The sequence below is a fragment of the Mytilus galloprovincialis genome, chromosome 5 (assembly GCF_965363235.1).
Source record: "Mytilus galloprovincialis chromosome 5, xbMytGall1.hap1.1, whole genome shotgun sequence".
Lineage (NCBI taxonomy): Eukaryota > Metazoa > Mollusca > Bivalvia > Mytilida > Mytilidae > Mytilus > Mytilus galloprovincialis.
The window spans coordinates 59,008,130-59,031,706 of NC_134842.1; the positions used below are offsets into that span (position 1 = coordinate 59,008,130).

Below are 23,577 nucleotides of genomic sequence, written 5' to 3' on the forward strand. Positions count from 1 at the left end.
TATGAAAAATTCTGGATCCGCCACTGAAAAGTCATAGGTACTTGGAGACAGAACAATTATGTTAAATTGTAATATTAGCACATATTGATGACTTTTAAACATTAATTATTAAATAATAATATATTATTGATGTATTTTATAAGTTGAAAACGATTTACAGAAGGCAGATAAGTTCATAAAGATCATTTTAAATTTAGTGTGTACATCGTACATGGCGGCCATTGTGATTTCCGTGGTCACCATATTGGATGTACACTAAATTTTAAAAGGTTTTTATGAACTTATCTGCTTTCTGCTTACATAGAGATTCAACCGTACCTTGCTGAATATGCTTGGAACTCTACAGACTACGTAGAAGAAAGACTGGAAGTCCCAAGTAGCTGGACTCGTACATGCGTACAACTGTACCAAACAGACAACCACTGGATTTTCTCCGTACTTCTTGGTGTTTGGTAGACATCCACGTTTGCCTGTGGACATAGCATTTGGAATTGAGGATACTGGTACTAAGGAACCATCTACAAAGTATGCTGAAGCTATGAAGGAGCGTCTGAGGAAAGCATATGAACTTATAAAAAAGAAGATGTGGTATGATTGCCAATGAGACAACTATCCACAAAAGACCAAAATGACACAGACATTAACAACTATAGGTCACCATACGGCCTTCAACAATGAGTAAAGCCCATACCGCATAGTCAGCTATAAAAGGTCCCGATAAGACAATGTAAAACAATTCAAACGAGAAAACTAACGGCCTTACTTATGTAAAAAAATGAACGAAAAACAAATATGTAACACATAAACAAACGACAACCACTGAATATACAGGCTCCTGACTTGGGACAGGCACATACATAAATAATGTGGCGGAGTTAAACATGTTAGCGGGATCCCAACCCTCCCCCTAACCTGGGACAGTGGTATAACAGTACAACATAAGAAAACTTACATCTCGTTCAGCAAAGACAGCACAAGGTCGACAGAAAGAGGGAAATTATAAGAGCCCGTGGAGCCATTTTGCAACCTGGAGATCGTGTACTTGTTAAAGTAGTTGCCTTCGAAGGGAAGCATAAGATAACAGATAAATGGGAAGAGGACACATACAGGATTGTTAGACAGCCTAACATGGACATACCTGTTTACGTGGTCCAGAAGAAAAATGGAGAAGGACGCAAAAGAACACTGCAAAGAAACCTTCTTCTACCAATTGAGCATCTGCCCGGTTTAGAAAAGGCTACAGAGCCGAAGAGAAACCCTGCACCAAGGAAATTATCTATAAAGACAGTCCTTGATGAAAAGAAGACGAACTCCGACAGTATCAAAGAGGAAACTGACACAGAATCGGACAAGGAGTCAGAGCAGGAATATATTATTTATTTGCCAGAGGAAGACGCACAGAGTAACACCAACAGTGACGGTATGCTGTACCTGTGGTAGATGGGCAACAAGGAACCATCAACTTGGCTGGTGACGATCAGTTATTACTTGATGGTTGTCAAGAGAATGGTTTTGGACAAGACGTTATCCCTCCAGTACAGATAAACACTGGTGAACCACCTCTTAGGGCTGATGTGATAACAGGTCAAGAAGCGACTGACCAGATTGACAGAGGAGATACTTCTGACAAACGGGATGAGCAGGATGGCAGTACGCTCCCAGACACATCAGGTTATACCGAGGCAGACACAGATAATACAACGGCTCAAGATAATGCACAGCAACAACCCACAATGCTCAGACGAGCTTTTCTCACCACTTGGCGTCCGTCGTCCGTCGTCGTCGTTAAATTTTTACATTTTGAACTTCTTCTAGAGAACCACTGAATGGAATGAAAAAAACATAGCATGAATGTTTATTATGAGGTGCTGACCAAGATTAGTGTTGTTGCATGTAAATCATTCGAGGTACCGAGAACTTACCCGTTTTTCAAAAGTCCGTTATTGTTTTATTTTCTACTAAATTCCATGATTTTCACGTTTCATGAACGTACGTATATTATAAATAAAATGCATAAAGTCTCTATATATTATTGGGCGTATAATCATAACGCGAACATAATTGTCCTGTCCCCGCATAGTTATGAAAATTATGATTAAAAGTTAAAAACCGGAAATCTTGCCTATATATTTATATGCATTAATTGTTGGATTAGTGGCACGTTCCTTTGTGTGTTTTAAATATGAGTTTTTAGTGTATGCGGGTGTATATATGTATATAGCCAACTTACTATGTAGGAGTGCGCCGATCTAGAACGGCGATTCATACTTGTTGAAAGAAAGGAAGTCGATGAATAAAAGTCGGTCCAATGACGGATACAATATCCGGACGCTTTTAGGTGTCATACCACCAATTACTCCCTCAAATTTAGAACGTATACGTATGTGAAAGTAGGCCTACTCAGACAAAAAATAGTGCATTTGATGTCATTGCTTACTTAAACTAACAAACAAATTAGCAGAAATGAATGTTTCGGTGAAAGAGAAATATATAATGACCATTTTGAGCTAAAATTTACTTGTTTATGAGTTTGCATTCAAAATTGAGGATTACTGCACTTCATAGTTACTAATTTAAGATTTCCAGAAAACCAGGGGTTATTTTTAGTGGTACCTCTATTCGGAAGACCTTTTCTTTTTTATATGATTTTGAACATCTGTTGAAAATTGGCATGTAGAAAGCTGATACATGTACGATTCAGGATATACCTGGTTTCTATGAAGTTAAACTTAAGGTAAAATATTTAGAAAGCTGTGAAAATTGTAAAATTTGGTTGAACAGATAGGGACTTTTAATTGTAAAGGTGTCATACCACCAATTACTCCCTCCAATTTAGAAAAAGTAGCCCTACTCTGACACAAAATAGTGCTTTTGATGTCCTTGTTTACTTAAACTAACCAACAAATTTGCAGAAATGAAACTTTTGGTGAAAGAGAAATACATGTAGACTATTTCGAGCCAAAATTAACTAGTCTATGAGTTTAGAAATGAGGATTACTGCACTCCATAGTTACTTATTTAAGATTTCCAGAAAACCAGGGGTTATTTTTGGAGTACCTCTATTCGGAAGACCTTTTCTTTTTTATATGATTTTGAACATCTGTTGAAAATTGGCATGTAGAAAGCTGATACATGTACGATTCAGGATATACCTGGTTTCTATGAAGTTAAACTTAAGGTAAAATATTTAGAAAGCTGTGAAAATTGTAAAATTTGGTTTGAACAGATAGGGACTTTTAATTGTAAAGGTGTCATACCACCAATTACTCCCTCCAATTTAGAAAAAGTAGCCCTACTCTGACACAAAATAGTGCTTTTGATGTCCTTGTTTACTTAAACTAACCAACAAATTTGCAGAAATGAAACTTTTGGTGAAAGAGAAATATATGTAGACCATTTCGAGCCAAAATTTACTAGTCTATGAGTTTGCATTAAAAAATGAGGATTCATGCGCTCCATAGTATACTAATTTAAGATTTTCAGAAAACCAGGGGTTATTTTTGGAGTACCTCTGTTTGAAGGTCATTTATTTTGTTAGAAGGCTTTAAAGGTATGCTCAAAATTGGCACTATTTTGTTTCAGAGTAGGGCTACTTTTTCTAAATTGGAGGGAGTAATTGGTGGTCTGACACCTAAAGAGCAAAAAAAGTTGATCAGAAATCTTTTATTTTGTTTATTCTTAATCTTTAGTCAATTTGTAGTTAAAAACATCCTTTCTGAGCATAATGTGACTCATAATACAAATTTTACAGCTCAATTTAAACTGACTGTAGTGTAAGCCTTTAAAGAAAATACTTGAAAATCTCATTTTGGACTAGAGGAATATAAACTTTCAATATCAAGATCAGTTTTTGTTGATTTTTCCTTGTTTTTTCTACTGCTTTAAAGACTTTCCACAATTTTTACAATGATTTTGATAAAAAATCCAAGGTATTGAAGAGTCAAGGAATATTGACCCCCTTTTTTACACCTGGTGTCAGCAATGGGACTATTAACTGATCAAAAGTGCAGTCATGGTCATTTAACTGTTTTATTTACTATCAGTCAATAAAATTCAAGGTATACAACTTTCGTTTGGGATAATAAATGATATTTTTGTGAGTTTATGCAGGCTATGTTATCTGCCAAATACATGGTATACCGCAATGATATAAGGGGTAAAAATCAAATAATTTCATTAAATGTTCATGACGACAGTTTTTTTGGGGTAATAGGCAGATTCCAAATAAGAAAGTTGAAAAGTTCCCAAAATTATGTTTAACAAAATCAACACCAATGAAGTTCTGTTTTGGAATACATGTTATATACTTATATAAGTAAACACTTTTTGACAAAAAATAGATCTATTCACATTATATTTTTTAAATAAAGACCACCTTAAAAAAATGTTGCTATCATAACAAAATTGACAGACATTTTGACGGAAAATTCTTATGTTAGCAACACAAAAAATCTTGATATTTTCAGTATTTTCAAGATTTGGATGTATATTTTGATTTAATATGAAAGGCAAATTGGAATAAAACATTTCTGAACATCTGCACCAATAAAAAAGGAATTGGAATAACTTTTAAAAAGGATTATCTTGGAGTTGCTAACATAAAATTTGACAGACATGAACAATGCTGCTAACATAAGATTTGACAGAAATTAAGTTGTTGATAACATAAAAATTGACGGACTTTATTGTTGCTAATATAATATTTGACGGACTTTTTTGTTGCTAACATAACATTTGACAGACTTTTTTGTTGCTAACATAATATTTGACGGACTTTTTTGTTGCTAACATAAAATTTGACGGACATTATTGTTGCTAACATAAAATTTGACGGACTAAATAGTGTTGCTAACATAAGATGTTGACGGACTTGTTGCTAACATAAGATTGTGCTAACATAAATAAATTTGACGGACAATACATATTTGAGATTTTTAACCAACATTGGAGATCTTATCCTAGTTGAAAGTCATATTAAAAACTCCTGCAAAATACCGCTGCCTGAAATTTAAAAAGATTTTAACCCAGGACAGATAACTCTAATTTGTACCACATCCAAATGTTGCTAACATAAAATGACAAGTTTGACAGAAATTATGTTAGCAACAGATTTGATAAAACTATTGATTAAATAAAGTAAATTGAAAGATCCAAAAAGTGTACGTATAATGTACATTATGAAATACAATTTTAACAGGCTTATATAAGTACCTACAATGATGTGGTAAGATTTTATGAACCTGTTGCTATCATAACATTTATTGACAGACGAGCATCTAATAAGTAAGGTATTTGAAATTGAAAAAAATACATATCACAGATGTTTTTAACAAAAGAAAAGCAAAAGATTTGGAAACAGAGATGTTAGAATAATCAGACTACACTAATAAAAACCATTATACCAGTGTCAACTTAAAGCCTCGTAAAACATGAACCTTGTGTCAAAAAATGGGAAGTAATTTCCGTCAAACATTTCACATTTTTCAACTTGTTGTGATCATTTCTACTTTAAATGGAAACAATCATATCCAATAATTGGTTTTTTGCTTTATATAACATTACTATTCAATAAAACATTCACATATTATCATTCAAATAACAGTTAGTATTATTTTTCTTAATTTGTTCTTTTTGACGGAAATTTTCTTTTCTTTTTGGAATCTGCCAATAATCAACCAATGTTTTTATGTTTAACACCACAGAAACAACTTACTGTGCATTTATAACAATTTATAACATTTTTTATATGAAAGCATATTGTCAGGGTGGGAAAAGCTAAAAATAGCACAAATTCAGGTTTAAGGCTCTAAATTTGCAATATGTGTCTTTTTGCCCCAAAATAGATTAAAATGTGGCTACTATTATTTCAAATGATCAGTTAAGACAAAAAATTCGTAAGGGTTCCACGGAACCCAGTGTCTCGCCTACTTTTGCTGTTAATCGCAGACTCAACAAAAATGAGGAAAAACATCAATAAAAATTTCCCTCTCGATACTGTCTTTTGATTGAAAGAAGCTTCCAAGTTTGGTAAAAAATCCAGGATAGTTTATGAATCTAATAAATGTTTTATAAACTTTAACTGCAGACTGTATGTAATGTTAACTGGAAGAAAAACTAAGTCCATTTATAAGTAAAATACGGAAAAAGTGATTTTTTTTTTACAAAATTTACTTCTGAATAATATCTTATGATCAGAAACAAGCTTTTGTCTAAGTTTGGTAGAAATCCAGGATAGTTTAAGAACATTATAAAAATTTTAAAAACTTAAACCATAGAGTGAATGTTTTGTTTCTGGCAAAAAAACTAAGTCCATATATAAGTAAAATATGGAAAAGTGGAAATTTATTTTTACAAAATTTTCTTCTTAATACTATCTTATGATCATAAACAAGCTTCTGTCCAAGTTTGGTACAAATCAAGGATAGTTTATGAAAGTTATTAAAATTTTAAAAACTTTAACCACAGAGTGAATGTAAAAAGTAAAATCACAAAAATACTGAACTCAGAGGAAAATCAATTCGGAAAGTCCATAATCACATGGCAAAATCAAATAACAAAACGCATCAAAAACGAATGGACAAGAACTGTCATATTCCTGACTTGGTACAGGCATTTTCAAATGTAGAAAATGGTGGATTGAACCTGGTTTTATAGCTAGCTAAACCTCTCACTTGTATGACAGTCGCATCAAATTCCATTATATAGTCACCGATGCGTGAACAAAACAAACAGACATAATAGGTAAAAATGTCAAAAATAGGGGTACAGCAGTCAACATTGTGTTATCACCTTAATCACTATAAAAACAACAAATGTAACGAAGAAGCACAAAAAGGCATTCATCAAATTAACATCCTCATTTTGATTATATTATAATGTTTCCTCGCAGAAAAACTAAGTCAATTTATAAGTAAAATACGGAAAAAATGGAATTTTATTTTTACAAAATTTACTTCTGAATAATATCTTATGATCAGAAACAAGCTTTTGTCTAAGTTTGGTAGAAATCCAGGATAGTTTAAGAACATTATAAAAATTTTAAAAACTTAAACCATAGAGTGAATGTTTTGTTTCTGGCAAAAAAACTAAGTCCATATATAAGTAAAATATGGAAAAGTGGAAATTTATTTTTACAAAATTTTCTTCTTAATACTATCTTATGATCATAAACAAGCTTCTGTCCAAGTTTGGTACAAATCAAGGATAGTTTATGAAAGTTATTAAAATTTTAAAAACTTTAACCACAGAGTGAATGTAAAAAGTAAAATCACAAAAATACTGAACTCAGAGGAAAATCAATTCGGAAAGTCCATAATCACATGGCAAAATCAAATAACAAAACGCATCCAAAACGAATGGACAAGAACTGTCATATTCCTGACTTGGTACAGGCATTTTCAAATGTAGAAAATGGTGGATTGAACCTGGTTTTATAGCTAGCTAAACCTCTCACTTGTATGACAGTCGCATCAAATTCCATTAAATAGTCACCGATGCGTGAACAAAACAAACAGAAATAATAGGTAAAAATGTCAAAAATAGGGGTACAGCAGTCAACATTGTGTTATCACCTTAATCACTATAAAAACAACAAATGTAACGAAGAAGCACAAAAAGGCATTCATCAAATTAACATCCTCATTTTGATTATATTATAATGTTTCCTCGCAGAAAAACTAAGTCAATTTATAAGTAAAATACGGAAAAAATGGAATTTTATTTTTACAAAATTTACTTCTGGATACTTTCTTATGATCATAAACAAGCTTCTGTCCAAGTTTGGTAGAAATTCAGTATAGTTTAAGAAAGTTATTAAAATTTCAAAAACTTTAACCACAGAGTGAATATTTGTGGACGACGCCAACGCCGACGACGACGACGACGGAATGTAGGATCGCTTAGTCTCGCTTTTTCGACTAAAGTCGAAGGCTCGACAAAAAATCAATTGTTTTCTGAATTTTTGGTTTAACCGCATTTCTCTAAAAGGTGTCAGACCACCAATTAAAAATCCCTATCTGTTCAACCAAATTTTGCAATTTTCACAGCGTTCTAAATATTTTACTTTAAGTTTAACTTCATAGAAACCAGGTATATCCTGAATTGTACATGTATCAGCTTTCTACATGCCAATTTTCACCATACCTTTAAAGCCTGCTAACAAAATAACTGACCTTCGAACAGAGACACTCCAAAAATAACCCTTGGTTTTCGGGAAATCTTAAATTAGTATACTATGGAGCGCATTAATCTTCAATTTTTAATGCAAACTCATAGACACGTAAATGTTGGCTCAAAATGGTCCAGATATATATTTCTCTTTCACCAAAAGTTTCATTTCTGCAAATTTGTTGGTAAGTTTAAGTAAACAAGGACACCAAAAGCACTATTTTGTGTCAGAGTAGGGCTACTTTTACATACGTTCTAAATTGGAGGGAGTAATTGGTTGTCTGACACGTTTTTCTCCCAAAATAACTCAAACTGAATAATCATAAGAATGGATGACAAATGCAACTATGCATGGTATCCATAGGACACAGAGACATGACGATTAATATATTGCTGAAGGAAGAGAAGCGACACAAAAAATGAGGTCTTCTCATTTAATAGTATAGATATATTATTAATATCAACTTGACTTGTTTAAAACATTTATCATGTATTGTTTCTTGTCAATTGTGTATACATGTACTATGTTTGCATTTCAACCCGTCCAGGTTCACTTTTTTGCAATAAACATATTATTATATCATATATATGTGGGGCATAAAAATCTTGCACTGCTGACATACATTATTGTTTGAAAATATCTTCATCTTTTTGAAGTTTTTGTTAATCAGTGATTTATTTCTTACTTGCCCATGGTAATTTCTTTTTTGTATGTGGATCATTTTGGTTTGAATTGATTTGTCTGTATTTACATTATTATATAAACAAATTAGACCTGCAAAAAAATGTCCAAATATAAATTTAAAGGAAAATGCTGCTTTAAAATAATTTTATTTCTAATAAGTAAATAAATAAAAATATAACAATAAAGTAACAATTGGACTAAAGTATTGCCCTATTCAATATAATCACTTCAAATTATGATCTATGAAACTAAAACTATTTTGGTTATATCCATTGAAACAAGAGCAATCATGCTGATGTATCTTGGTCCTTGCAGGCTGCACAGATAAGCTTACAATGATTCTTTCAACAAAATGTACTGAATACTTATAGTAATTAGAACAATGACCTATACATATTTTAAAACATTGATGTTATCAGCTGACCTTTGCTATAAAGACATGTATATATATCTTACAGTGATTCTAAAAACAAAACAAACATACCTTTTACAGATTGCAACTAAACATAAAGCTTAGGTTGACCATTTAAAAAAAATAGAGATCAACGTCAAGTAACTCCATCAAAACAGCTTTTGCTTGATTGCTAATGACAGAAGGACATTTGGGGAAAGTTTGATCAGAGAAAAAAGAAAATGAGGTCAAGCATAACAGATTGGCATGTACACTTTCTACTGAGTCTTAAGACGATCAAAACTGATGTGTCCAAAATTTATTAATTTGACTTATGTAAAACCTTGAACCATGAAAATAAGGTCCACACCAGGGTACAATGTATATATATGAAAAATGATAAGTCCCTGAAGAATAAAATTCTATAACTCTGAAAAGTAAAATCTAAAATTTATAACAAAATGCTTTGCTGAGCGCAGACTGATTCGACCACAGAGGTTGAACCCTGAACAGTTGGGTCAAATTTGGACACAACATTCAAGCTTGATACTGTCTGAATTTGGATTGTGATCAAATTTTTGACATAATATAGATTTCTGACACAAAACAAATGTCAAAATCTTACAAATCTATTGTGCAATACAGTCAATACTGTGCATTTAAAGATTTTCTCCTTAAACAAATTGGAACCCCCCAAAGTTTTTGATCCCCCCCTTGGAGCAATTACCTTCACACTCTATTCCAGCCTTTCCTTAGTAGTATGGAACCTTGTAGTATAATTTCCGAGAGATCCATACACTTAAACACAAGTTATTGTCTAGAAACTAGAAAAATGCTTGTTTTTGGCCCTTTTTTGGCCCCTAATTCCTGCATTAAATGGGCAATTACCTCCAAACTCAATCCAATCCTTCCTTTTGTGATATTCAACCTTGTGGTACAATGTTAGAGAGATCCATACACTTACACACAAGTTATTTGTCCAGAAACTACAAAAATGCTTGTTTTTGATCATCATCCCCAATCATCAATCCCAACCTTCCTTGTGTGATAAAGTACCTTCTTATAAAATTTCATAGAGATCCTTCACTTAAACCAAATGTGTCTTCGAACGACGCAGACAACGACGACATCATACCATTATATGATCCCAAAAAATATTTGCGGTTGTATAAAAACTGATGCGCTGAGCCCAGCTGGATACAGCCAAAGAGGTCCAACCCTGAACAGTTGGGGCAAAAATGGACACAATATTCACACTTGATACCAGTCTGAATTTGGATTGTAATTAAATATTTGACATACATTTGTATTATAGGTTTCTGAATAAATGTAGTCAAAGAACTTGAAATTAGTTATATGAATTAAATTTATATTCAATTAAAGATTTCTTGCTGTTTTGCAATATGCTGTGTTTAAGTTTCATAAAAAATGCTTTCGGCATATTTTATTGAGTAATTGTCCCAAAACTGGAAAATCCCCCTTTTTGTAATGAATATACAAAAATGTAACCCCATAAAGGGAAAACGTATAGTCTAAAATTTATAAAAATCAAAAGGGAGCTCATATTGATAGAATTTAACAATTCACCAAAGTTTCTTGCAAATTGGTGGAATTATTTTTGAGTTTTTGTCTGAAAAATTGAATATCCCCCCTTTTTTAATAATTAAAACCAAACAGATAAAAAAACAGCCACACACACGAAAAACCTACCCTTCAGTTTTTAAAATAAGATATGTGTCCTATTAGAATCAAAATAATTCATGGAAGCAATAGATTTGTTGACAATTTACACATGGCTAACGCTCAGGATAAAATTCCAATATCACGGCCAAGGCAATGTGTAAATTTCCAACATATCTATGGCTTCCCTGAATGGATTATTTAAATAATCAACAGGTCAGGAAAATGACAAATTTGGTAAGAACTAGAGAAATTATATAATCATAGCTAGATCAGTAAAAAAACACACCAAAAACAAATGACACGCAGTTATACATGTACAACTGTATGTCACATAGGTAAATTCAAAGGGACTTCATTTTGACATACACAAATAATCCAAATAAACTCCAATGAACATAAATTTGTAATCAATAATCAAGATGCCCTGAATTAATTACTGTTAAAAACAATCAAAGCTATAAAAGGTAATATTATATTTTGAAAACTATATTTTTCTCTTACATTATCTACTTCATTTTTCTTTAGCAAGAACAGACAATGCTTGAATAACTTGCATAGTATTTTGATATTAAAAGTTCTTATGGCAATGAGTAAACTGGTGTGCTCTGCATTTTTTTTGCAAACCATGTTAGGATTATGAAAATTTCCTTATTTTATCTCATCTTTTTCTTCACTATTTTTTATCTTCTTCCTAAAAAATAAAATGAATATAAAAGTGAATACAAGAAAAAGTATTAGATTCAACAAGATTTTGCAGGTATTAATGTTAATAAAACTTGCTTCCTTTACATTTTTGTATGAAATTGATACAATGCAACATGAATAAATGGGTTGAGTGGCCAAACCCTTTACTTACAGATATTACTTTTTAAGAGTTTTTTTCTATATTCATTACAGTTTTCAAGACAATAAACAGTCATTATTTGACAAATAAATCATAGAAGTTGTGTTCATAAGCTACATTTGGGAATTCTACAAAGATTGAAGGCAAAACCTTTATCATATTAAAGTTCTAGTATGATAACTGAAGGAGGAGTAAACCGGAAGAACAAAGATCTCTGTATGCCTGATATTAATTAAACTGACAAAGTTCATCAACACACCATTTATGTAAAATTTAAAGTAAATAAATATCCTTATATAATGCACATACTTAATAAATGTACTATCATCCTTTACAGTTTGTTAAAGCTTGAAAACTTGAAAACAACCAGTACACAGATCCCTATCCACACTATCATTTTCTATGTTCAGTGGACAGTCAAAATGGGGTAAAAACTCTAATTTGGCATTAAAATTAGAAAGATCATATCATAGGGAACATGTGTACTAAGTTTCAAATTGATCGGATTTCAACTTGATCAAAAACTACCTCAACCAAAAATGTTAAACTGAAGCAGGACCGAATTAACGAACGAATGGACGATCAAACAAACGAACAAACGCACAGACCAGAAAACATAATGCCCATAAATGGGGCATAAACATCTGATGATAAGACTGTGATTTTCCAACTCTTCCAAGACATTGCTGATATAAACCTATGATATAAGTTTCATAAATATCTGGCAAGAACTATACACATGAGAGCACTAACAATGCAATTTTCCATGTATAAATAATGTTTTCAAAGCGCATAACTCTTCTTAAAATAATTGAAAGACATGTTCGCAGGGGGACAACAATATAAAATCAAATTCTTATTATGAATATCACCCTTCTGCTTACTTTTTAATTGGTAAACTATCTGAATTAGTTGAATGTAACACATATAGCCTATGCTATAGTTTGCACTATGTATTAAATATAATGTTTTACAAACCATGCCTTTTTGAGGAGAAACTAAATACTCATGGATATTTTGATTGTGTTTACCTACTGGTTCCAAGATATGATCTCCATGTTTCATATCATATAGAGACAGCAATTTTGAATTCTACCAGGATAAATACAGTTGGATAGTGGTAAAATGAATTCCCAGGAAGACTCAAAGTAAAGTGATAGGGAGTAAAAGAAGAGGGACGAAAGATACCAAAGGGACAGTCAAACTCATAAATCTAAAACAAACTGACAACGCCATAGCTAAAAATGAAAAAGACAAACAGAAAAACAATAGTACACATGACACAACATAGAAAACTAAAGAATAAACAACACGAACCCCACCAAAAACTAGGGGTGATCTCAGGTGCTCCGGAAGGGTAAGCAGATCCTTGTGAGCAGTAAACCTCTATCAAGAAAATCATGATAGGAAATGCAAGCACGGGAATATCGTATCAATTGGGAGATATATACCCTGTATGCAGGTGCTGCTGGAATGTTGCTACTTAGAAATGGAAAGTTCACAATTGGAAAGCTGAAATCATCTCTTTTGTCATAAAGTTTTGTTTTCAACTGACCCTCATTGTCAATTTCTAGATGTAAGTCAAGATATGAAGCCGACTGTATAGATTTAAATTATAGAATTTCAGGGCAAATAAAAGTTGAAAATATGTTGCACAGCCTGGTTAGCAAAAAATAGAAGGACATGTGAACTGACCATTCAATGATATAGTTTTACAAATTTTTCTACAAAATAAACCCAGAAGGGAAACTGTCACAATAGTTGCAATTTGGGTACTCTCACATTATATTATTCAACAAATTAGTTTGGTTGAATATAACAAATGGACATCAGGGGCGGATCCAGGATTTCAGATTAGGGGGGGCGCAATGTTAAAATTTCGCCGAGCGGAGCGAGGCGAAAATTTTTTTTAGGTATAATTATCGAAATTATTGGAATATTCTTCTAAAGAGGGTGCAATGTAGATATCTTGCATGGCAAGCAAAACGTGGCGAATATTTTGTGTTAAAATAAGCGAGAAATTAAAGTTTCAAGCTAAAACCACATAAATCCACCCCTGTCAATCTACAATCACCATAATTAACAAGAAATGTGCGAGTTTCAATTCATTGACTCAACAATAGCTCAACTGACCAATATTAGATTAAATAAAAAACGGTCTACTTTTGCCAGCGATTTTTCATTGTCTTTTCACAATTTTTTATTATTATTATTTTTTGTTGTTTTCGGAGGTCGTGCCAAACTTTTTATGTACATTTTTTTACAGCAAACCACTAAATTCAAAATGAGATCTTTATTTTCATGGGATCCTATATGTAATACGGAAATACGAGTTGGAGCCTTGATCGTTTATGCATGCTTCGGCAAACTTTACAGGTTGCAATTAAGTGAGAAACATATATTGATACATATATTAAATATTAATACAAATTAATAACTAGAGGCTCTAAAGAGCCTGTGTCGCTCACCTTGGTATATGTGAATATTAAACAAAGGAAGCAGATGGATTCATGATAAAATTGTGTTTTGGTGATGGTGATGTGTTTGTACATCTTACTTTACTGAACATTCTTACTGCTTACAATTATCTCTATCTATAATGATCTTGGCCCAGTAGTTTCAGTGGAAAATGTTAGTAAAAATTTACAAATTTTATGAAAATTGTTAAAAATTGACTATAAAGGACAATAACTCCTTAGGGGGTCAACTGACCATTTTGGTCATGTAAACATATTTTTAGGTCTTACTTTGCTGTACATTATTGCTGTTTACAGTTTATCTCTATCTATAATAATATTCAAGATAATAACAAAAAACGTCAAAATTTCCTTAAAATTACCAATTTAGGGGCAGCAACCCAACAACCGGTTGTCGGATCCATCTGAACATTTCAGGGCAGATAGATCTTGACATGATAAACAATTTCACTCCGTCAGATTTGCTCTAAATGCTTTGATTTTTGAGTTATAAGCCAAAAACTGCATTTTACCCCTATGTTCTATATTTAGCCGTGGCGGCCATCTTGGTTGGATGGCCGGGTCACCGGACACATTTTTTAAACTACATATCCCAAAGATGATTGTGGCCAAGTTTGGATTAATTTAGCTTAGTAGTTTCAGAGGAGAAGATTTTTGTAAAAGATTACTAAGATTTACGAAAAATGGTTAAAAATTGACTATAAAGGGCAATAACTCCTTAAGGGGTCAACTGACCATTTCGGTCATGTTGACTTATTTGTAAATCTTACTTTGCTGAACATTATTGCTGTTTACAGTTTATCTCTATCTATAATAATATTCAAGATAATAACCAAAAACAGCAAAATTTCCATAAAATTACCAATTCAGGGGCAGCAACCCATCAGCGGGTTGTCCGATTCATCTGAAAATTTCTGGGCAGATAGATCTTGACCTGATAAACAATTTTACCTCTGTCAGATTTGCTCTAAATGCTTTGGTTTTTGAGTTATAAGCCAAAAACTGCATTTTACCCCTATGTTCTATTTTTAGCCATGGCGGCCATCTTGGTTGGTTGGACGGGTCACCGGACACATTTTTTAAACTAGATACCCCAATGATGATTGTGGCCAAGTTTGATTAAATTTGGCCTAGTAGTTTCAGAGGAGAAGATTTTTGTAAAAGTTAACGACGACGGACGCAGGACGACGGACGCCGGACGCAAAGTGATGGGAAAAGCTTACTTGGCCCTTCGGGCCAGGTGAGCTAAAAACTAACCTTTCGCTTGAACCAGTATTTCTATCTTTCATTAAGAAAGAATTTAACCAGTTACCTTGACTGTTTTCTTCGCTGTGCAATGATGAAATACCCAACCCAACCGCGGGTAGGGCACTTTCACATACTTCGTTGGAAAGTGAGTTAGTGATGTTTTGGAGTTTCGATTATCAAAGAAATTGTTTATAATTTATAAATTGTTTTACTTTAACTGCCAATTAAAGCCTATGATATGTGTCATCAAACGCAGTACCGCGTTTAACACCTTTCTTTGAAGTATAACATATTTATGATAGAACTTATAGATAAACCGTAGGTCAGTATATTAGTAATCACATTGGTTCTGTTAAACTTACTGTTTTATATACTTCTTTGAACGATAAAACAGATTGCAATGCGACGACATTATTTTTCGTCGTCTGTTCAGATACTTTATTGAGCTGGGGACAACCCATGCTTTGCAAATTTTAGGGGGGGGCGCACGCCCGCCACGCCCCCGCCTAAATCCGCCCCTGGACATTCTTAAATATTTTACCAGCTTGCAAAAGGAGCAGGACAACTCTTCACTATTGTCATGGTAATATCATAAGTAACAAGAAAGAAAATTCCCAGAGAGATGTATATATACAATATATAATTAATTGCATTCCAAATGTTACTGTTGTCTAAGATTTGCAGCATTCACAATCAAAACTAAATGTTAAAGAATAAGAAGTAACACAATAAATACCTCTCTAATGCTAACTTTTGCTGTTTTCTCTAGACCTGCTATCATCTGTCTGGATTCTAATAACAGCTTCTGTAACTTACTGGATGGTGAGGCCTCCACCTGCATTAAAATTCATGATAGCATAATGATAACTTAACAAACTAGAGAATCTCAAGAGCCTGTGTAACTCACCTGAATTTACTGATGCTTTTGAAATCATGTAAAATAAGGTTAAAATCATAATTAATAGTATTGGATATTAGATAGTATTAGATGCATTAAATGTTTAATGATATCTAAGATACATTTGTAATAACAAAAATACTGCAAAATTTCTGTTAAATTACTAATTCAAGGGCAGCAACCCAACTAAGGATTTTCGGATTCCTCTGAAAATTTAAGGGCAGCTAAATCTAATTCTCATGAACATTTTTACCACTTGTCAGATTTGCTCTAAATGCTTTAGTTTCAGACATATAAACAAAAAACTGCATTTTACCCCTGTTTTTACTGTTTTCCATTTTTAGCCATGTCAGCCATGTTGGTTGGAAGGCGTTGTAATTGGACACATTTTAAAACTATATACTCCAATAATGATTTTGACCAAGTTTGATTAAATTTGGCTCAGTAGTTTCAGAGAAGAAGACTTTTGTAAAAGATTACTTAAGATTACTATTCTAGAGGTGGCGTAAATCAGATGTGGATACTTAAAAATTCAAAAGATCTTTTAGAGTACATACAATCTAACTCTCTTTCATCTTGTAACAGTATTAAAACATTTGACTTTTCTACTCTTTACACAAGTATTCCACATTCCAAACTAAAAGACAAATTGAAAGAGTTGGTATTACTTTGCTTCATAAAAAAGAATGGCCAACGTAGATACAAGTATCTTGTCTTAGGGAGGGATAAATCCTACTTTGTAAAGAATCACTCTGATTCAAACAAAAAATTCTCTGAAACTGATATTATCAAGATGCTTGATTTCTTGATTGACAACATATTTGTTACGTTCGGAGGACGTGTTTTTCAACAGACTGTCGGCATTCCAATGGGAACAAACTGTGCACCTCTACTCGCCGACTTGTTTCTTTATTATTATGAGGCTGACTTCATGCAGGAACTTCTTAGGAAGAAAGATAAGAAGTTAGCAATATCCTTTAACTCTACTTTCCGCTATATAGATGATGTTCTTTCACTAAACAATTCAAAATTTGGTGACTATGTGGAACGCATCTATCCAATCGAACTAGAGATAAAGGATACTACAGATACATTTAAGTCGGCTTCATATCTTGACTTACATCTAGAAATTGACAATGAGGGTCGGTTGAAAACAAAACTTTACGACAAAAGAGATGATTTCAGCTTTCCAATTGTGAACTTTCCATTTCTAAGTAGCAACATTCCAGCAGCACCTGCATACAGGGTATATATCTCCCAATTGATACGATATTCCCGTGCTTGCATTTCCTATCATGATTTTCTTGATAGAGGTTTGCTGCTCACAAGGAAGCTATTAAACCAAGAGTTCCAAATGGTGAAGTTGAAATCATCCCTTCGTAAATTTTACGGATGCCATCACGAGTTGGTTGACCGTTATGGAATAACCGTTTCACAAATGATATCGGATATGTTCCTTACGTCGTAACTACAATCCCCTTCCCTTTCATGAATATGACCTACCGAATTAGACTTTTTACCGGATTTGTAATCACATAAGCAACACGACGGGTGCCACATATGGAGCAGGATCTGCTTACCCTTCTGGAGCACCTGAGATCAAACAAAATAACGTCAGCCAATCAGAAGACGCGTTACTTCCAAAATTAAATTATTTAAATTTACAAAACAATTGTTAAACATTGACTATAAAGGGCAATAACTCCTTAAGGGGTCGAGTGTACATTTTAGTCATGTTGACTTATTTGTAGATCTTACTTTGCTGTTTTACAGTTAATCTCTTTCTAAATAATATTCAACAGAATACCATATAAAATGCTCCGCAGGGCGCAGCTTGATACGACCACAGAGGTCAAACTCTGAACAATTGGGGCCAGTATGGAATCAACATTCAAGCTTGATACATCTCTGAATTTAGATTGTGATTAAATATTTGAAACCGCATAAGTTTCTGACACAGAATGAACATGATGAATGTGGTCTAATGAACTTAAAAAAAAAAATTTACCTATCATGGACCAATATCCAAAATCTAAACACAAGGATTGATTCAGCATATCAAAGAATCCCAAGAATTCAATTTTTGATGAAATCAAACAAAGTTGAATTTTTTACCCTTTTGACTTCAAGTTAAACCAATTTGATAGCAGGGCCCAAAAATCAAAAATCTAAATACATGGCTAGATTTAGCATATCAAAGAACCCCATATTTTCAATTTAAAAACAGGACCAAAATTTTAAATCTAAAAACACAGTTAGATTCGGCATATCAAAGAACCCCATTTATTCAATATTTGTTGAAATCAAACAAAGTTTAATTTTGGACCCCCATTTGGACCAACTTGAAAACTGGGCCCATAATAAAAAATCTAAATACATGTTTAGATTCAGCATATCAATGAACCCAGTAATTCATTTTTTGTTAAAATCAAACTAAGTTTAATTTTAGACCCTTTGGAAATTAATGTGAACCAATTTAAAAACAGGACCCAAAATTAAAATTCTAAATACAGGGTCAGATTTGGCACATCACAGAACCTCAAAAATTCAATTTTTGGTGAAATCAAACTAATTTTAATTTTGGACCCTTTGGACCTTATGTGAACCAATTTAAAAACGTGGACCAAATTCAAACAAGAGGCTCTCAAGAGCCTGAATCACTCACCTTGATTTTTTGGTATTTATCTTTCGTTTAAGAGTGTAAGTGTCCAATTTCATATTAGTTTGTTTTCTATACAAATTGTGTAAAATTGTCCTTTAAAGGGCAATAACTCTTTAAGGGGTCAATTGACAATCTTGGTCATATGAACTTATTTGTATATCTTACTTTACTGAATACATTTTTGCTGTTTACAGCTTATCTTTATCATTAAAACTATTCAAGATAATAACCAAAAACTGCAAAATTTCCTTAAAATTACCAATTTACTGGCAGCAACCCAACAATGGGTTATTAGATTCATCTGAAAATTTCAGGGCTGATAGAACTTTACATTATGAACACTTTAACCCATGTCAGAAAGCTCTAACTGCTTTGGTTTTTGAGATATAAGCCAAAAACTGCATTTTATCCCTATGTTCTATTTTTAGCCATGGAGGCCATGTTTTTTGACGAAACAGAAAATAAAACACAAACTTTATTCTAGATACCCTAAGTATCAGCTAAAGTTTGGTTGGAATTGGTTCAGTAGTTTCAGAGGAGAAGAAGTTTGAAATAGTTTACACCAGACAGACGACAAAGACGACAAAGACAGACGCAAAGTGATGGCTAAAGCTCACAGTTCCTACTGAACAGTGAGCTAAAAACTAAATACACAGTTAGATTCAGCATATTAAAGAACCCCAAGATTTTTACAATAAAACCCCATTGAAATTGGTCAAGAAATAAGCAATTTATACAAAGTATTAGAAAAGTATTGTTTCTGGCCCCTTTTTGGCCCCTTATTCCTAAACAGTTTGAGCTGTAACCCCCAAAAGCAATCCAAACCTTCCATTTTTGGTATGAAACCTTGTGGTACAATTTCAGAAAGATCCATACACTTACACACAAGTTATTGTCTGGAAACTAGAAAAATACTTATTTTGACCCCTTTTTGGGCCCCTTGTTTCTAAACTATTGGGACCATAACCCCCAAAATCTATCCCAATCTTCCTTTTGTGGTTTCAACCCTTGTGTTAAAATTTCATAGAGATCCATTCACTTAAACTAAAGTTATTGTCCAGAAACGTAGTGTCTTTGGCAACGCTGACGACGACGACAACGACAGACAATGTGATACCAATATACAAACACAAAAATGTTTTTGCGGTTGTATAAAAAATGCAAAATTTCCTTTGAATTACCAATTCAGGGGCAGCAACCCAACAACAGGGTGTTTGATTCGTCTGAAAATTAAAGGACAGATAGATCTAAACCTGTTGAACATTTTTATCCAACGTCAGATTTGCTCTAAATGCATTTTACCACTATGTTCTATTTAAAGCCATGTCAGCAATGTTGGTTGGAAGGCAGGGTCATCGGACACATTTTTAAAAATAAATACCCTGATGATGATTATTGCCAAGTTTGGTTAAATTTGTATCAGAAGTTTCAGAGAAGAAAATTTTTGTAAAAGATAACATGTTTATAAAAAATTGTTAAAAATTGACTATAAAGGGCAATTACTCCTTAAGGGGTGGACTGATAATTTTGGTCATGTTTACTTATTTGTAGATCTTACCTTGCTGAACATTATTGCTGTTTACAATTTATCTCTATCTATAATAATATTCAAGATGATTACAAAACTAGAGGCTCTAAAGAGCCTGTGTCGCTCACCTTGGTCTATGTGCACATTAAACAAAGGACACAGATGAATTCATGACAAATTGTGTTTTGGTGTTGGTGATGTGTTTGAAGATCTTACTTTACTGAACAATCTTGCTGCTTACAATTATCTCTATCAATAATGAACTTGGCCCAGAAGTGACAGTGGAAAATATTTTGTAAAAATTTACAAACATTTATGAAATTTATGAAAATTGTTAAAAATTGACTATAAAGGGCAATAACTCCTTAAGGGGTCAATTGACTACTTTGGTCATGTTGACTTATTTGTAGCTATTACTTTGCTGTACAATATTGCTGTTTATAGTTTATCTCTATCTATAATAATATTCAAGATAATAACCAAAAGCTGCAAAATTTTCTTAAAATTACCAATTCAGGGACAGCAAGTTGCCCAATTGGTCTGAAAATTTCAGGGCTGATAGATCATGACCTAATGAACAATTTTATCCCAGCAGATTTGCTCTTAAATGCTTTGGTTTCAGTGATATCAGCCAAAAACTGCATTTTACCCTATGTACTATTTTTAGCCATGTCGGCCATCTTGGTTCGCGGTCAGGGTCATCCGACACATTTTTTAAACTAGATACCCTAATGATGATTGTGGACAAGCTTGGTTAAATTTATCTTAGTAGTTTCAGAGGAGAAGATTTTTGTAAAAGATTACAAATTTACCAAAAATTGTTAACCAGATGCTCGGCAGGGCGCAGCTTTATACGACCGCAGAGGTTGAACCCTGACCGGTTGGGGCAAGTATGGACACAACATTCAAGCTGGATTCAGCTCTAAATTTGGATTGTGATTAAATAGTTGACACAGCATAGGTTTCTGACACAGAATGAATGTGGTCTAATGAACTTAAAAAAAATGTTTTGCTTTTGAGCAATTCACTATGCTGTTGAATATTAATCCTGTCAAAAAAGTGTTTGAAGAAATTTTCTTTTTATTTATGAAATCTGAAATGAAAAAAAAATTATCAGTTGGTAGTAAAAGTGAATATACATTGTATATTGTATAAAACAATGATTTAAGTTGATTCAACTACTATTCTGGACAAAGAAAGATAACTCCAATTGAAAATTTCTTGCTATTGCACAATATTGTGCAATTAGATATTTCTTGCTATTGTGCAATACTGTGCAATTCAACATATTTGCTATTGCACAATACTGCAATTGAAGATTTCTTGCTATTGCACAATACTGTGTAATTGAAAATTTCTTGCTATTGCACAATACTGTGCAATTGAAGATTTCTAGCTATTGCTGAATACTGTGCAATTTAATTTCTTGCTAATGCACAATACTTAATATAACAATTTTGGATCCTGATTTGGACCAACTTGAAAACTAGGCCCATAATCAAAAATCTAAGTACATGTTTAGATTCAGCATATCAAAGAAGCCCAAGGATTCAATTTTTGTTAAAATCAAACTTAGTTTAATTTTGGATCGTTTGGACTTTAATGTAGACCAATTTGAAAAAGGGACCAAAAATTAAGAATCTACATACACAGTTAGATTTGGCATATCAAAGAACCCCAATTATTCAATTTTTGATGAAATCAAACAAAGTTTAATTTTGGACCACGATTTGGACCAAATTGAAAACTGGGCCAATAATAAAAAATCTAAGTACATTATTAGATTCAGCATATCAAAGAACCCCAAGGATTCAATTTTTGTTAAAATCAAACTAAGTTTAATTTTGGACCCTTTGGACCTTAATGTAGACCAATTTGAAAACGGGACCAAAAATTAAGAATCTTCAAACACAGTTAGATTCGGCATATCAAAGAACCCCAATTATTCAATTTTTGATGAAATCAAACAAAGTTAGATTTTGGACCCTTTTGGCCCCTTATTCCTTAACTGTTGGGACCAAAACTTCCAAAATCAATCCCAACCTTTCTTTCATGGTCATAAACCTTGTGTTTAAATTTCATAGATTTCTATTTACTTCTACTAAAGTTATGGTGCGAAAACCAAGAACAAATGCTTATTTGGGCCCCTTTTTGGCCCCTAATTCCTAAACTGTTTGGACCTCAACTCCCAAAATCAATCCCAACCTTTCTTTTGTGGTCATAAACCTTGTGTCAAAATTTTATAGATTTCTATTTACCTAAACTAAAGTAATAGTGCGAAAACCAAGAAAATGCTTATTTGGGCCCTTTTTGGTCCCTAATTCCTAAAATGTTGGGACCAAAACTTTCAAAATCAATCCCAACCTTCCTTTTGTGGTCATAAACCTTGTGTTAAAATTTCATAGATTTCTCTTCACTTTTACTAAAGTTAGAGTGCGAAAACTAAAAGTATTCAGACGACGACGACGATGCAGACGACGACGCCAACATGATACCAATATACGACCAAAAAATTTTCAATTTTTGCGGTCGTATAAAAATTTACTATAAAGGGCAATTACCCCTTAAGTTATTTTGGTCATGTTGACGTATATGTAGATCTTACTTTGCTGAACATTATTGCTGTTTACAGTTTATCTCTATCTATAATAATATTCAAGATAATAACCAAAAACGGCAAAATTTCCTTAAAATTACCAATTTAGGGGAAGCAACCCAACAATGGGTTCTCTGATTCATCTGAAAATTTCAGGGCAGATAGATCTTCACCTGATAAACAATTTTACCCCAATGTCAGATTTGCTCTAAATGCTTTGGTTTTCAGAGAAATAAGCCAAAATCTACATTTTACCCCTATGTTTTATTTTTAGCCATGGCGGCCATCTTGGTTTGTTGGCCGGTGTCATATGGTATTTTGAACCCCCTAAAAAGTTAACCCGGGCTAAGTGAAATTTTCAAAATATTTTTTCCAGCATGTTTAATACATACAAACTAC

General features: G+C 32.9%; 1 protein-coding gene across 3 annotated transcripts in view; it reads right to left on the minus strand.

Annotated features, from left to right (window-relative positions):
* Positions 1 to 8,980: 8,980 nt before the first annotated feature.
* The window catches only part of LOC143076146 (uncharacterized), a 53,173-nt gene continuing 38,576 nt past the window's right edge, over positions 8,981 to 23,577 (minus strand). For all 3 annotated transcript variants that reach the window (XM_076251818.1, XM_076251817.1, XM_076251819.1), the window contains exons 13-14: positions 16,231 to 16,329; positions 8,981 to 11,616 (exon numbers count right to left, since the gene is read on the minus strand). In XM_076251818.1, coding sequence (XP_076107933.1) covers positions 11,599 to 11,616; positions 16,231 to 16,329 — 117 coding nt within the window. In that variant the 3' untranslated portion in view covers positions 8,981 to 11,598. The remainder of the gene's footprint in view (positions 11,617 to 16,230; positions 16,330 to 23,577) is intronic.